We start from the raw sequence: 13,990 nt of genomic DNA, 5'->3' as shown, positions 1-13,990 counted from the left end.
GTGTGTTTGATTGGGGTTGGAACTAAAATATGCAGGACACCGGCCCTGGCATACAAGAAACAAACCCCATGAAATTAGCCCCAATGTTAGTAAAAGGAATCCAAATGTAGTTTTTAGAAAAAATGTAAAATCTTAATATAGCCTATATTTGCCTAAAAAAGCTCTAGAAACTGGTGTGGCATTAAATGCAAACAAACAAGCATGCGCATGCTAGAGATTGGACCACAGTGGTTTTTTGGTCAAAGACAGTGTATGTAGTAGGGCTGCATGATATTAGAAAAATCTGGCTTTGCTTTGTTAGACAAGGAGAGAATTTTTGGTCAATCTTTAATTTAAGGTTCAGAATGACTTGAATGACTGTGACGAAACTGTTGGAGATTGAATCATGCATAACATGTAATAAACAAACTACAAGCATGGATGAATACAACAAAGCAAAGATAAAAGTGAAATAACAGTGCAAACGTTGTGGATTTGTATATGTAAATGTAAAAATTACACTGCAATGCACACATTGCGATATCGATGCTGAAACGATATATTGTGCTGCCCTAATGAGAAGATTTTCTGGCTTCAAAAGATTTATAGACAAAGGAAGATCTGCTAACATACTTTTTTTTTCATACAAGTCAGGCGTCAACAAATGCTACTTCTATTAATGTGTAAATAGAAATGAGTGTGAATACAGCCATTTAATAGACTTGAGTTTGCAAAATGCATCCTCTGTGACCATGCATGAGGAACTGTGCCGCGAGTGCTCTCACTTTAGCTGCAGTTTCAGGAACTTGAGTGTCTGACACACTTGCAGTGAAATTCTGGTGGGAAAGCAGTCTCTTAGAGCAGATTCAAATGATCAGGTATTCATCAAGTGCCAGGTACTTTGATTTCAGGTTGATTTTGGTTTTTATTTTAGTTTATTATTTTGCATGTTGCCTGAGATGTGAATGTAAATGTTGCTAATCACTGATCAGAAATGTAAAAAATGCTGAAATGCTAAATTTGGTCAGAGAGTGTTAGTTGGTATTAAGAGGTTTCATCAGATACTTTCAGGCTTATGTTTGAGGCTGGCTAAACAGGAAGTAAAGTGTGTTTCACAGTTGATTTCACACACAAAAAAAACGAGAGAGATTGATATAGCACATTGAACAAGGCTATTATGCCTGCCTTTCCTGTTACTGTACACTCACTGTATAAAGACACATCTCTCTCATCTTGCATAATGATTGTTTACCTGGTATTGTCTAGATTGTGACAGCTGTGTTGCTCACATGTTTTCAGTCCAAGACCTTCAAGAACAAACTCTATGGTGAAAATGACATTCCATTAATGTGTGTGGATCACATCTATGGTGGTAATAATTGTATTTTTACTTGTCATCAATATTGATTGTTACTGATCTTTTCATATTTTAGATCTGTTGGTTTAAATGTTTGACTTAAATGCTTCTTTTCTTTTAAAGTTTATGATGAAAAGAGGAAACTGATAACAGGAGGCCTTGTGAAGAACAAATGTCCATCCAAAATGATCATTCACTGTAAAGATCTTCGAGTCTTTCAGTTCTGTTTAACATTCTCCAAGGAGGAAGATGCCAAAAGGGTAATGCATACACAAGGAATGAAGTGAGGGCTGAATGTGTTTTTACATGTATGTTAATTCAATAAGTGTTACAAATCTTCTTTTGCATTTGTTTGCATGTTGTTTTGTCAGATCTTTCAGGGAATTGCTCACCATTGTTTGGAGGAAAAATCTCTCAAGTGTGTTTTTGCCTTTTCTTATTTAAGGTCAACGAACCCAGGTACATATTTTAGCACTTGTATACGCTTTCATTTCAACAGCATTACTATTATTATTATTACTATCTAGTTTTATTAAAATTTTACTGCGGTTGACCTAGATGCTGTTTTCACCTGTTATTTAAAAGCGTTCAGATATATCTCTACCCAAGTTTTTTTCGGCTGTTCAACCACATTTCGTGGCATTCAACCACATGAGAGTTGTTGACTTGTGATCGAATTGAGAAAAAAACATCCTTATTTCAGGTATAATATCAGGCCTGAGTACAGCTATTCAGAAAATCCAGCAAACACATGTAAACTACAATGCGACACGAGGGAAAACGTCACTGTGGAAAAATTTATTCAGTTACACTTATGTAGAACATGAGTTTTGTTTAAGTCTAAAAGTCAGTCTTGTTTCACCTACTGCTATACTCTTATTATTGTCTCTAAAAGAGGAGCTCAATGAATAACTGAAAGAACAAGTCAGTCTCTCTTTGATGATAAATTCCTGATCGTCTTTCTGGGTTGTCTTTATGCAAATGTTTATTGGATTATTGCTGCATCCTGCTTTTATTCTGTTTAACATTTCTTTTTTTCTGTATTATCATATATATTACCTGTAGGAAACATACTTTTTCCTTTCTATATGCACTAGATACTTTCCTATAAGTTACCAATAACTCCATGTTACATTGACTCCATAGTATAGCAAATATAAATGAATAGATAGTATAAATATCTCATTTTATAACTGCAGAATAGCTATTTATACAATTGACAGCTGTATTGTCCACCCTACTTGCACTTTACCATTTTCTGATTTTGATTGTAATGTAATAATGTGCACCTTTGTTTTGGAACAATAATCATCATGAAAGCACTATTCAAATAAATAGGGATAGACCGATTGACTGATAAAAAAAAAAGACTTCTGGATGATTTTTGTTAATTTGTTGGGTTCAGTTTGGCCGATCTTTCTCCGAATTTGCTTAAAAACTGTACTAAAACTTTAAGAACTTTATACTACTGTACAAAGTCATTTTTTGACCGATCAGATCCAAAAACATGATTATTCTTAGAAAACCTTAAGCTTTGTTAATTCAATTTTTTCATGATTTCCTAATATTTTCCACATTAAATACTGTACAGATCATATTTGTGTTTGTTCAGTTTTCTGTACAGCTTATTAAGTCGACCATTTGGGTTAATATTTTTGGTAAATTTAGGTAAACTCTTATATACAAATATGACAATATATATAGTCAGAATTATTAGCCCCCCTTTGAATTTTTTTCTTTTTTAAATATTTCCCAAATTATTTTTAATAGAGCAAGGAAATGTTCACAGTATGTGTGAAAATCTTTTTTTCTTCTGGAGAAAGTTTTATTTGTTTTATTTCGGCTAGAATAAAAGCTGTTTTTAATTTTTAATAAACATTTTAAGGTCAAATTATTAGCCCCTTTAAGCTATATTTATTTTCAATAGTCTACAGAACAAACCATCGTTATACAATAACTTGCCTAATTACCCTGACCTGCCTAGTTAACCTCATTAACCAAGTCTTTAAATGTCTCTTTAAGCTGTATAGGAGTGTCTTGAAAAATATCTAGCAAAATATTTACTGTCATCATGGCAAAGATAAACAAAGATGGTGTGGGATGGCGGCAGGGTTTCGCAAACGAAGGACAAAATTATTCAAATTATCAAAATTATTATGTTCTGTCATCATGGCGAAGATAAAACGAATCACTTATTAGAATTTATTTATTAAAACTATTGTTTAGAAATGTGTTGAAAAAAATATCTTTTTGGGGAAAAATAAACGGGGGCTAATAATTCTGACTTTGACTGTATACAATGAAAGCTTATTTTAGGCTCAGCAAGTATTGAAATGTTAAAATTATCTGGTGTGTAGTCTAGAAGGAAAATAATGACATATGATATAAAGCATAATTAATTTTTTAACTGATGCTTCCTAGACCATGGCAAATCTTCCAGAAAGTGTATTACTCGACTAGATAGCAAATCTGGTAAGGAATTTTGTTGAAAAGCCTTATTTTTGTGATTTAATAACTATATGATTTGTGACAACATAGTGTTGGAGTGTCCCATCAGCTCCACTAAAGTTTTATTATAATTTATTTTTAAACAATCATTTTATATAGTATTTAACGTAATTTAGTCAACTATGAAACCACATCAGATGCCATTTGTATTTGCAGAAATGCTGAGAAAACGAGAGGCAATTATGTTCGACTCACCAGAGGATTGGACCCAGGAAATGAAACGGACCAAAGCACAATGTAGATTAGTCACTGAAAATGAGAACTTTGAACTGTCTCAAAGGTACTTCATGCTGTTTTTGTTAGGTGTAAAGTATCTGATAAAGTGTTGCTACTGTTTATATTACAAGGTTAAAGTAGTAATCTATTGTAGGCTTTGTGTACTACTGACCTAGATTTTACTGATCAAGTTGGCACTGTTTATTTTTGTGGAGTTCATTTAAACGTGCAGTGAAATATGTCATTTTTTTTAAACGACCAGTTAAAAAAAACTTATAAATAATATTTAGTGTGATCTGTAATGTTTCATGTTAAAAATATTAATTACAATAAAAAAGCATTGCTTTGACATTGTCTTTAGGTTGCCACAGTACTTTGTCATCCCATCAGCACTGGGTGATTTATTCAACTATCAGGGGAAGGGACTACCAGTGAGTTAAGGATATTAATTGAACAAAATATAAGCCTTAAAACTATTTTTTATGAACTCTATTATTTATAATATTTGTTATTGTTATGTTGGTTTTTGTATGCAAATTGTCATTTGTATAGTTCATTTATAAAGATAACTGAAGCCAAATGTTGTTGTCTTCTTTAGATCTGGTGCTGGTCTCATCACAGCGGTTGTGCTCTCTTCAAAGCATCTTTCCCATCTATGACACAGGAAGATGGGGATTTTCAAAGCCACTTGGACACGTGAGAAAATACAGTTTTAGTCTGCCATTTATGTCTGAATTCAGACGGACAGCTGCGATTTCATCATGGTGGCATGAGGGGCTGTGCTTTTAAGTGCTGACACTCAAGGGCATCAAAGAAAAACATGTTGTAACGTTATCTAACATTGCTCTAGACACCATCATGAACCAGTAGAGCATTTCTGTGTTGTGCTACTCTGTGATGAACTCAAGGACCAAAACTAAATTGTATTATGTCTACTGTTATCTGTTCCAGAATGATTACTGCAGTCGCACGGAACTACCTTTATTCAGTAAAAACAGAAGACCTCTCTGAATCACTTCCTACTCTCCAAGACATCCAGCAGTCATATAACAAGTTCAAACAATACTTTCTCATCGGTGAGCCACTGGAAAAGGGCAGAAATAATCTCAAGTATTTAATTAATGAACACATATATTGTTTTTTAAATTGCTGTGTAATGACTTTTCTGATTTGTTTCTTAGATAATACAACAGATTTTTGGTTATCAGATGTTAAATGGTTCTCTTCTCTTGAGAGCTCAGGATGGCTGGACATCATTAGGTCAGTTTACTTGAAGAAAGCCTGAAATTGTGTGATTTACTCTATGAAACTATTCACAAACTGTTTTTAATGTCCTCAACAGACAATGTCTCCAAAAAGCAGTAGAGGTGGTGGAATGTCTTGAAAAAGACAACACAAATGTTCTTATAACGGGTAGGTCAAGCATGCTTAAAGTATATCGACTTTAGTGGTCCTACATGTCATCTTCTGGGTTAGCCAGTCATGTCAGTTTGGGTTATCCGTAGTGAAATAGATTTTTGACAATTACTGTTAAACCTTTAACGGTTCAAGACACATTGGAGTACTTTTTAAAAAAAAAGTCAGTCAAGACAATGTTAGCACCTGTCAGCTTTAATTGTGGGGAAAACTGGATAATTTTGAGCTTTTGTCAGCTTATTTCAGCTTCTGGGTTTAAAATCATTTTTGGATCGAGATCAAAATTGGTGGCGTATCGCGAATCTGCTACTCAAGTGATGATGTTTTGGTTTCTCAATATTATTCACAGCAGACTTTTCCTATCCTATGAGAACACCCTTCTTGACTGCAAGTGCTTTCTGAAGCAAGGCAGACTTGCCTAGCTGTGAGACCCAATGATTGGGCGAGACTGCGTCTGTGCACAGCACGGGTCGTATGTGTTTGTTTCCTTGTCATCTGGGTTTGTTGCATGTGTTTCCCCACGATGCTGTCAGGGCCGATACAGCAAAGATATTGGTTTGCAGCAAGCAGCTTTGTCGGGAGAGCTGTATGAGAATTGGAGAATAGCAAACTTTAGCTGCGTCCTAAATTGCATACTTATGCACTATTCTACCCCATTTTGTAGTATGAATAGTGTAAGTAGTGCGTTCACACTAAAAACTTTAAAAATAATAAGTGCACTTTAATTACCCGGATGATGCACTCGTTCAGCTGGTAAAATGAAGTGTGGAATGATGGACACTTCTCGCACTCAACGACCGCAGGTTTGCCCACATAGCGGAAGGGGATGCTATCGGGCGCACATGTTGGATAACTTTATTTATTTTGGATGGTAAAAGCAAAATTCTCCTACGAGAGAGATTATAGCGCCTCCCGGTGGTGAATGCAGTTATTCTCACGGCAGGTATTATTTGATAATTCTGTCAATTATTTCACTGATTTGGCAACTGTCAAACGTCATTAGGGAAACGGTTTGAATTTCCGCTTGGTAAAAAAACATAAGTGCTCCATTTGGGACGACACTACATACATATACTATCCTGTTGAGTGTGTAAGTGCAAGAAATGTGAAAGTATTTTCTATACGTTAAACAGAAATGGGGGGGGGGATTTGGGAATAAACGGGGGCTAATAATTTTCCCTTCAACTGTATGTGCAGAAAGCAATTTGTTATATAAATAAACATGGCATGGCTCAATTAAAGTATCTAATAGTAGAGGTGGGATGTAAACATCCACAGCTGTGTCTGCACCAATAGCCTAGTGGGCAGTGCGGCAAAGCTTTCCTGACTACCTCTCTCTATCTCCATCAGCATCTCCAACTTTTCTTTCTGTTTAGCTACTGCCCTGTCAGAATTAGGGCAAAAAGACCCAAAATTAAATCTTTTTATAATAGATAAATACTTTTTTTGAATAACTGCTATTTTCACACCATTGTCATTTGAGTTGTTTTTATTTTGATATAGAAAGGAAAGTGCGGCACATATCTTACATACCTAAACATTTTACATCTCTTATCTCTTGTGCAGTGTCTGGAATTTTTTAACAGTATATAATCTTATCAACAAAAAATAAAAATAAAAAATATAAAAATGCAGCAAATAAATCAGGTCCTTTTTTTCCACTTTTAAAAGAAATACTTTTAAATCTGGCAAGATCTGTCCCTGTGACTTTGAGATTGTATCAGCTGATGTTTTGTGGTGTTATTGATTGTTCACAGAGGAAGAGGGGACAGATCTGTGCTGTGTGATCTCCAGTCTGGCTCAGATAATGCTGGACCCATATTACAGAACACTGATGGGTTTCCAGAGTCTGGTGCAGAAGGAGTGGGTGGCTGGTTGCCATGCCTTCCTGGATCGATGCAATCACCTCCATCAGAAAGACAAGGAGGTAATTATTGCATGCTTGTTATAGCCTGTTGTTTCTTCAGAGGCTTAGAGGAAAGGTTACTGTTTTATACTTTCTCTTTTTTTTGTTGTTGTTAACCTTTGATATCTGCAAGCTGTTCTGCAACCAGAAATACAAGTTGCAAACCTGTCTTTAATCAGGTTACAAAATTATGTCATTTGTAATCATGACGTGTTCGTCTGGAATAATTAAGCATAAATTGCCTCAGAGGCTAGGTTGAAAAAGTCAATTTTTTCTTTTTTTGATCCACAGGAAAATTTATTTTATACTATATTAAATCATATACTGACGTTTTGAGATCTTTGTTGAATTCTTCAGTGTGAATTAAACTTGTTTTTAAACCCAATGTTTGATAGCATAATATATGCAACCCATAATGTTTTGGAGCAATTATCAGAGTCACGTCAGCAACGTGCCCAAAATAGATGTTTAGCCCTGCCCACTACCACGAAGCACTGTGAATAACATAACCCATTCTCATAATTCTATACCTAAACATGAACAGTTCAAATGCAAAAGCCTATAAGTGCCATCTGAATTCGTCTACAATTAGGATTTTTCTCAGGCTCCACATGTGTGTAGGTTCAGTTACTTCAATTTTAAGATGAGGAATAAGTTAATTTCATTGCCTTTATTGAGAAATAACTGAATATAAACATAATAGCCTGAAAAAAAACTATATGGCACTTTTGAATCTAAACTCTTTATATGCACATTTACTGTTGATGCACATTATTAGCATCTGTTGGCACAGAGCTAGTATGACAGAAATTGATTGGAAGGATTGGTTGATCTCATACGAGTAGCTGGTTGTTCTCCCATGTTCCTGTACAAAAGACAAGAAAACTCTTGGCAAGAGGAAGCAGAAGTTATTTTGATAAAAAATGATGAGAGCATGAACTGAAATAGAAATTTGTACCGCTAACTAATTTATTTGAGATACTTCAGTGTTCCATAATTAAGCAGGGATGTCAGCTCTGAGTTCATAATGACGAGTTTAATTGTTGTTTGTCATCATGTAGTGTCATTCTCCGGTCTTCCTCCTGTTCCTGGAGTGCGTGTGGCAGCTTGTTCAGCAGCACAGCCCGGCTTTCCAGTTTTCCGAAACCTACCTGACTGTGCTATCTGACAGTGTTCATGTGCCAATCTTCAGCACCTTTCTCTTCAACTCTGCTCATCACCGAGAAAGTGTAATGAAGGTATTGTAGAACTTCTGTACTTGATTTTATGGAGTAGGCTGAGATTTGTTATTAAACTGATTAAACTTTACAGGGATACTTCATCCAAAATTTAAATTTTGTCATCATTTATTGCCTCTCCACTAGTTCCAAGGCTGTTAGAGTTTCTTTTTTCTGTTGAACATAAAAGAAGATATTTTGATAAATGTTGGAGACCAGTAGTCAATAACTTCCTTTCTAACCAATGTGTTTCGTGGTTACTGGTTTTCAGCATTTTTCAAAATATCCTCTTCTGTGCCCAACAGAAAAAGCTCCTTAAAGTATGAAACCATTTTAGGGTGTTTAAATGGGCAATGGGGCAACACAATGGTTTAGTAGTTAGCACTGTCTCCTCACAGCAAGAAGGTCGCTGGTTCGAGTCCAGGCTGGGTCAGTTGGCATTTCTGTGTGGAGTTAGCATGCTCTCCTCGTGGCTTGCGGTACAGGTCAATTAAATAAACAAAAATTTTGCTCTAGTGTATGTGTGTGTGGGTGTTTCTCAGTGATGGGTTGCAGCTAGAAGGGTATCCGCTGTGTAAAACATATGCTGGATAAGTTGGTGTTTAATTTCGCTGTGGTGACCCCTGATAAATAAAGAGACTGAGCTGAAGGAGATTGAATAAATGAATGCATAAATGGGTAAAACAGTTTGGGTGAGCTGTACTGTAAAGTTAGTTTACTACACAGTTTTTGGATGTTGAGTACTGCTAGATGTCTCTTTAGATGTACTGTGGCTAAAAAGAAAACAGTCAGCCATCTGTAAAGCAGTCATTAGTCTACATGTACAGTCGTACGCCTCTCTGTAACTGCCTGTACTTGATTGTCTTGGCAGGCCGAGTCACCGATTGCACAAAGCAGGCCATTGAGCTGCCCTACAGTGTGGGACTGGTCGGTGCAGTTTGACAGCAAGGCCCAGAATTTCTTCTTTAACCCTCTGTATTCAGAGAAGGTGAAACATGAGAGAACTGTTCGTAGACCTCACAAACACAAGGTAAGAACATGAAATCCTAACATTAACCATCTCTTACATTTTACACTGTTTAATAATGTAGATGCAGATATGAACAAATGAACTCCTTAAGGACTGTGTTTACATCATATAATATATGACTGTAATTATATTTTAAGTGATATACCGGTAAGTGCAAATGTTTTATAGCAAAACTATTCACAGACCCAGATTTTTAAACTTTAAAATCAACACAATAGCAAGAAACTGAATGAAGTTTAATACAATTTAAAACTAAAAACTTTAAAGCTGAGGGTCCTTTTGTTATAACTAAAATATACACTACCAGTCAAAAGTTTGGGGTCAGTTTTTTTTTCTCCATGTTTTTAAGAATATTATTCTGTTTATCAAGGCTGCATTTACTAAATGTAAAAAAAATGTTAAATATTCAAAAAACTTCAAATAACTGCTTTGTTATTGTATGTAGGTTCAAATGAAATTATCACTCTAGTCATTATTGCTTTTGTTTCTATTACCATTAATAATAATAATAACATTAATAATTAATATCAGAGTGCTTTCTGAAGGATCGTGTGACTTTGAAGACTGGATAAATGAAGCTAAAAAAATCTTTAAAATCACTGGAATAAATTTTTAAATTAAATGATGAACTACTTTTGAACAGTTATTTTTTACTGTAATAATATTTCACAATTTTACTAATTTCTACTGTATTTTTGATTGAATAAATGCAGCCTTGGTGAGCAGGAGAAGCTTATTTTAAAACTAATCAGACTGACCCCAACTTTGTACATTACAGTTTAGTTTAGATAGTAGCCAAGTATTTCTGTATTTAAATTAAATATAATTTTATGTTAAAAAATAAACCACAAAAACGAACTAATCTAAATGACAAACGCACAATAAAATTGATAAATGAACTAGAATTATAACGAAAAAAGTGGAAGCTAACTATAATGGATTCTTAATGATACTAAAAAAACACTGCTGCGAAAAACATTTAATATAGTCGGTTTATCAGTCTCTGTGAAGCACTGCAGGATGTATTAGCATTTATGCACATCATTACTTTAATAAACCACAAAACACATTGTTCAGTAATCAGTTGCACTTGAATAAATGTCACAATAAGGAAGGACAAAAACTTCTATTTCATTCTGACATAAAAACACACAAAGATCTCATTTCACTTTAACCTTTTGGTTCAAAATGAAAACAAATACATTTTTAGTATGTCAGATAAATCTCTAAAATGTGTGTGTAAAGGTCAGGTGTAATAAAATCATAGCTATGCACTGCTAGAGTTTTTCAGTGTTTTGGTGACATCTACAGTCAAGAAGGAAATTACAAGTGACATCTTACACCATTTTGTTTCCTTTTGCTTTTAATTTGTTTGAATTGTACTGTGCTTTTCTTTTTGAATAATTCACAGTGTGTTTTTGCATGCATATTTAATTGATTTTGATTTCAAATCTATAGCACCAAAGGCAGTTATCCTTGCCCAGCTCAGCTTTCAAAACCCCAACCAAGAAAGGCTTCTTCAAAGACGAGACCGACAGCCTTAAGAAGATGCTCCGAGTGAAGCGTATCAGTCGCTGGATGGGCTCTCCAGACTCTCCCGTCGTCGCCAGCAAAGAGTTTTACGAGTCCTGGCAGCAGCGTCCCCTGGACTATCACGGGCTCCTGCTGCCCTCTCTGGATGGACCGTCTGTCCGCGTCTGGATGCAGCGCTACCTACGCTGGATCCCTGAAGTGCACATCATGGGTGGAGGCTCGGTGGCCATCATGACCAAGCTGATGGAGCTGCTGAGTCAAGTGGAGGATCTGAAGCGTGTGCTGGAGCAGAGAGACCCATCGCTGGCCACTCAACCCGATCACCCTCCACCTCTTCACCATCGGCTGCCCTCATTCGGTTCCTCAGGAAGACTCTCATCCTCGTTCCCCTTCACTTACAGCCGCAACCGTTCCTTCAAACCCATCATTCCCACAGGTCTAATGCAAAGCCTCATGGTGGCCGATAATCTGGCCAATCAGGAGGACGAGACCAGTTAGGCTGAGAGTTTGGTTTAATAGGAAATCTGTTTCCATCCATTAATGGTTATATTATTTAATAAGTATATTATAAGGTAGATACAGGATTAAAGTGGCCTTGAAGGTGTATAAAGTGCCTTTGGTGCTAAAGCGGGTCTTTTTTTGAAGTAAAACAGGGTTTTGTTCAACTAAATGTGCCCTACTGTATTGAAAACATAACATGAAAATTTAGACAGGATGTAGACTTTTTTTTTTGTGGAAGTTTTTTTAAGAACAGTACCTAGTATTTTCCTCTTGCTCATCACAAAACAGGAACAGGATACAGGCTTGAACTTCCAGGCTTTCCATTGTGTAAAGTGTTACTTAAAAGGGATATCGGAATAGCTGTTGTCAATTTGTTCTCCCTCAGATCATTCAAGATGCACCCTTTTTCTAAATAAGAACATTTTTACCTGGTAATAATGTGGTCATTGGTGACTACTAAAGTGTAAGTCTACAGCTTCCTGGACTTTGAAATGTTAAAAAAACATATACGGGAAAATCTAAATTTATCCTACTGATTACTGATGATTTGTTAAGCACAGGGAACTTGTACTCCAGAGGCACTCAGGTTGGTTTTTCAAGGATATGGAAAAAATGTTCAGTTTGTTTTTCATTCAGTTATGCTTCACATGGAGCCACAGATATTAAATGTTTTGCCTCTATATGTCTTTTTTCACCCTCAAAGTGTTGTTAGCTGTTGACATGCATTTTAAAAATCAGCAAGTACCATAGGTTGAGTAAAAATCTTCATTGTTCTACTGAAGGAAAAAAAAATCACCTTTGCATTTTGGATGGCATGAGGGTCATTATATCAACAGCAAGTTTTCATTTTTGGATTAATAAACCTTTAAAATCGATACCAAGTAACATTCCATACAGTATTCCATCACAGTGATCAGAATGAGCTTATTTTGAATAATAGAAAAGCTCAATCCAGCTTGTTTTCAGCTTTTTCTGGCAGGGAGAACTCTGAAATGTTGTCAACCTTCAGTTATATAAATGTTGAATGTGTGAAGGAGAACTTAGATTTTTTTAAGACCATTATATGAAAACAGGATGTATAGAACGACACACATCAGTTTCAGTGCTCTAATGTAAAACACACATTGTTTTGTGTGAATCGGATCTGTCCATCAGTAGGCTGTCTTTTATTTCATTCAGCCTTAGCTGCTATCATTTTTAGAACATTATGCGATCAGTTCACACTTTTAGAACAAAGGAGCACAAACAAATATTACTAACTTTATTACAATGAAATTGTAAGGACATGATATTGGTGATGCAAACCATTCTTTTTTTTTTTGTGATGATATAGATCAACCAAGCATCAGCATCACCATGGGTATTTTAGTCAGTGCTTACACAGATACAACAGTGGTGTTTGTGTGGAACTCTATATATGTATGGATCTAACAACAACAAATGTATGTGTATAAAACTAAATAAATTAGAAATAATTTTATACGGTAAGATTAAAAAAATCATCATAAACTGCTAATCCTTGTAACTATTGAAACATAAGCTATTGTCATACAGTATCTGCGTTTGTGCACATTTTCTTCTGTTTTTCTGCGGTGCCTACAGAACTACTGCCCCAAATTAACAGGCACTTCAGTCACATATTGTCTTCAGTGTCTGTTGTGCATCACTTTCTGTGTTTTTCTGCTGTTGTAATGTACTGAAACTGATGTAAGCTCCTGAAAGCACTGAACAGCTGGCAGAAGTGTGGAGAAAGCGGTTTCCTGACCATTTTTGTGTTTTTGTTTGCATTTTTCACTTTTGTTTTGCACTGCTGCTCTTTGCCAGTCAGTCACTGTTACTTGAACAGTCAGATGAGAGTCTGGTTCTGTTCACTTCAGTTCATCACTGCTCTTGTGTTTGACAAGGTGAACTTAATGAGAAACGTATCACTGTATCATTTTTTAAAATATTTTTCTATAACTAACTTTAAAGTTCACATTATCAGAGTTTGGCCTTGGATGTATATGAAATATTGCTTTATTTTGGAACATTGATTTTGAGATTATTATTTTCATGTAAAAGTAGCAAATACTTTTTATACGCACTTGAGAAATATGTACCTTTGACTTTATGTCCACAAAATATGATTGAAATAAAAAAAAAATAGATCAGTACTTTGCAATCGTGATCAGTGTTTTGTTGCTATGTTTATTTTATTGTTATTCTACTTGAATGTGCATATTAACAAAGCATTTTTGTTGTTTTAGTAGGATTTTGATTTGTGTGTTGGTGTAATTTTTTTCATTGTATATAGGACATTTAAATGATATAATTATATATATATTTAA

The 13,990-nt window shown here is 35.2% G+C and overlaps 1 protein-coding gene across 2 annotated transcripts in view; it reads left to right on the top strand.

Annotated features, from left to right (window-relative positions):
* mtmr12 (myotubularin related protein 12) overlaps positions 1-13,816 on the top strand; it is a 21,123-nt gene extending 7,307 nt beyond the window's left edge. Inside the window, exons 4-17 of one of the 2 annotated variants that reach the window (XM_009301662.5) lie at positions 1,279-1,351; positions 1,460-1,596; positions 1,708-1,795; positions 3,758-3,808; positions 4,001-4,124; positions 4,422-4,491; positions 4,659-4,756; positions 5,012-5,136; positions 5,242-5,320; positions 5,403-5,473; positions 7,234-7,403; positions 8,444-8,620; positions 9,471-9,629; positions 11,088-13,816. In XM_009301662.5, the coding sequence (XP_009299937.2) occupies positions 1,279-1,351; positions 1,460-1,596; positions 1,708-1,795; positions 3,758-3,808; positions 4,001-4,124; positions 4,422-4,491; positions 4,659-4,756; positions 5,012-5,136; positions 5,242-5,320; positions 5,403-5,473; positions 7,234-7,403; positions 8,444-8,620; positions 9,471-9,629; positions 11,088-11,660 (1,995 nt within the window). In that variant the 3' untranslated portion in view covers positions 11,661-13,816. 2 annotated transcript variants of the gene reach the window in all.
* The last annotated feature ends 174 nt before the right edge of the window (positions 13,817-13,990 follow it).

This window comes from Danio rerio, chromosome 5 (genome assembly GCF_049306965.1).
Source record: "Danio rerio strain Tuebingen ecotype United States chromosome 5, GRCz12tu, whole genome shotgun sequence".
Taxonomy (NCBI): domain Eukaryota; kingdom Metazoa; phylum Chordata; class Actinopteri; order Cypriniformes; family Danionidae; genus Danio; species Danio rerio.
This window is presented reverse-complemented; position numbering and strand designations above follow the sequence as displayed.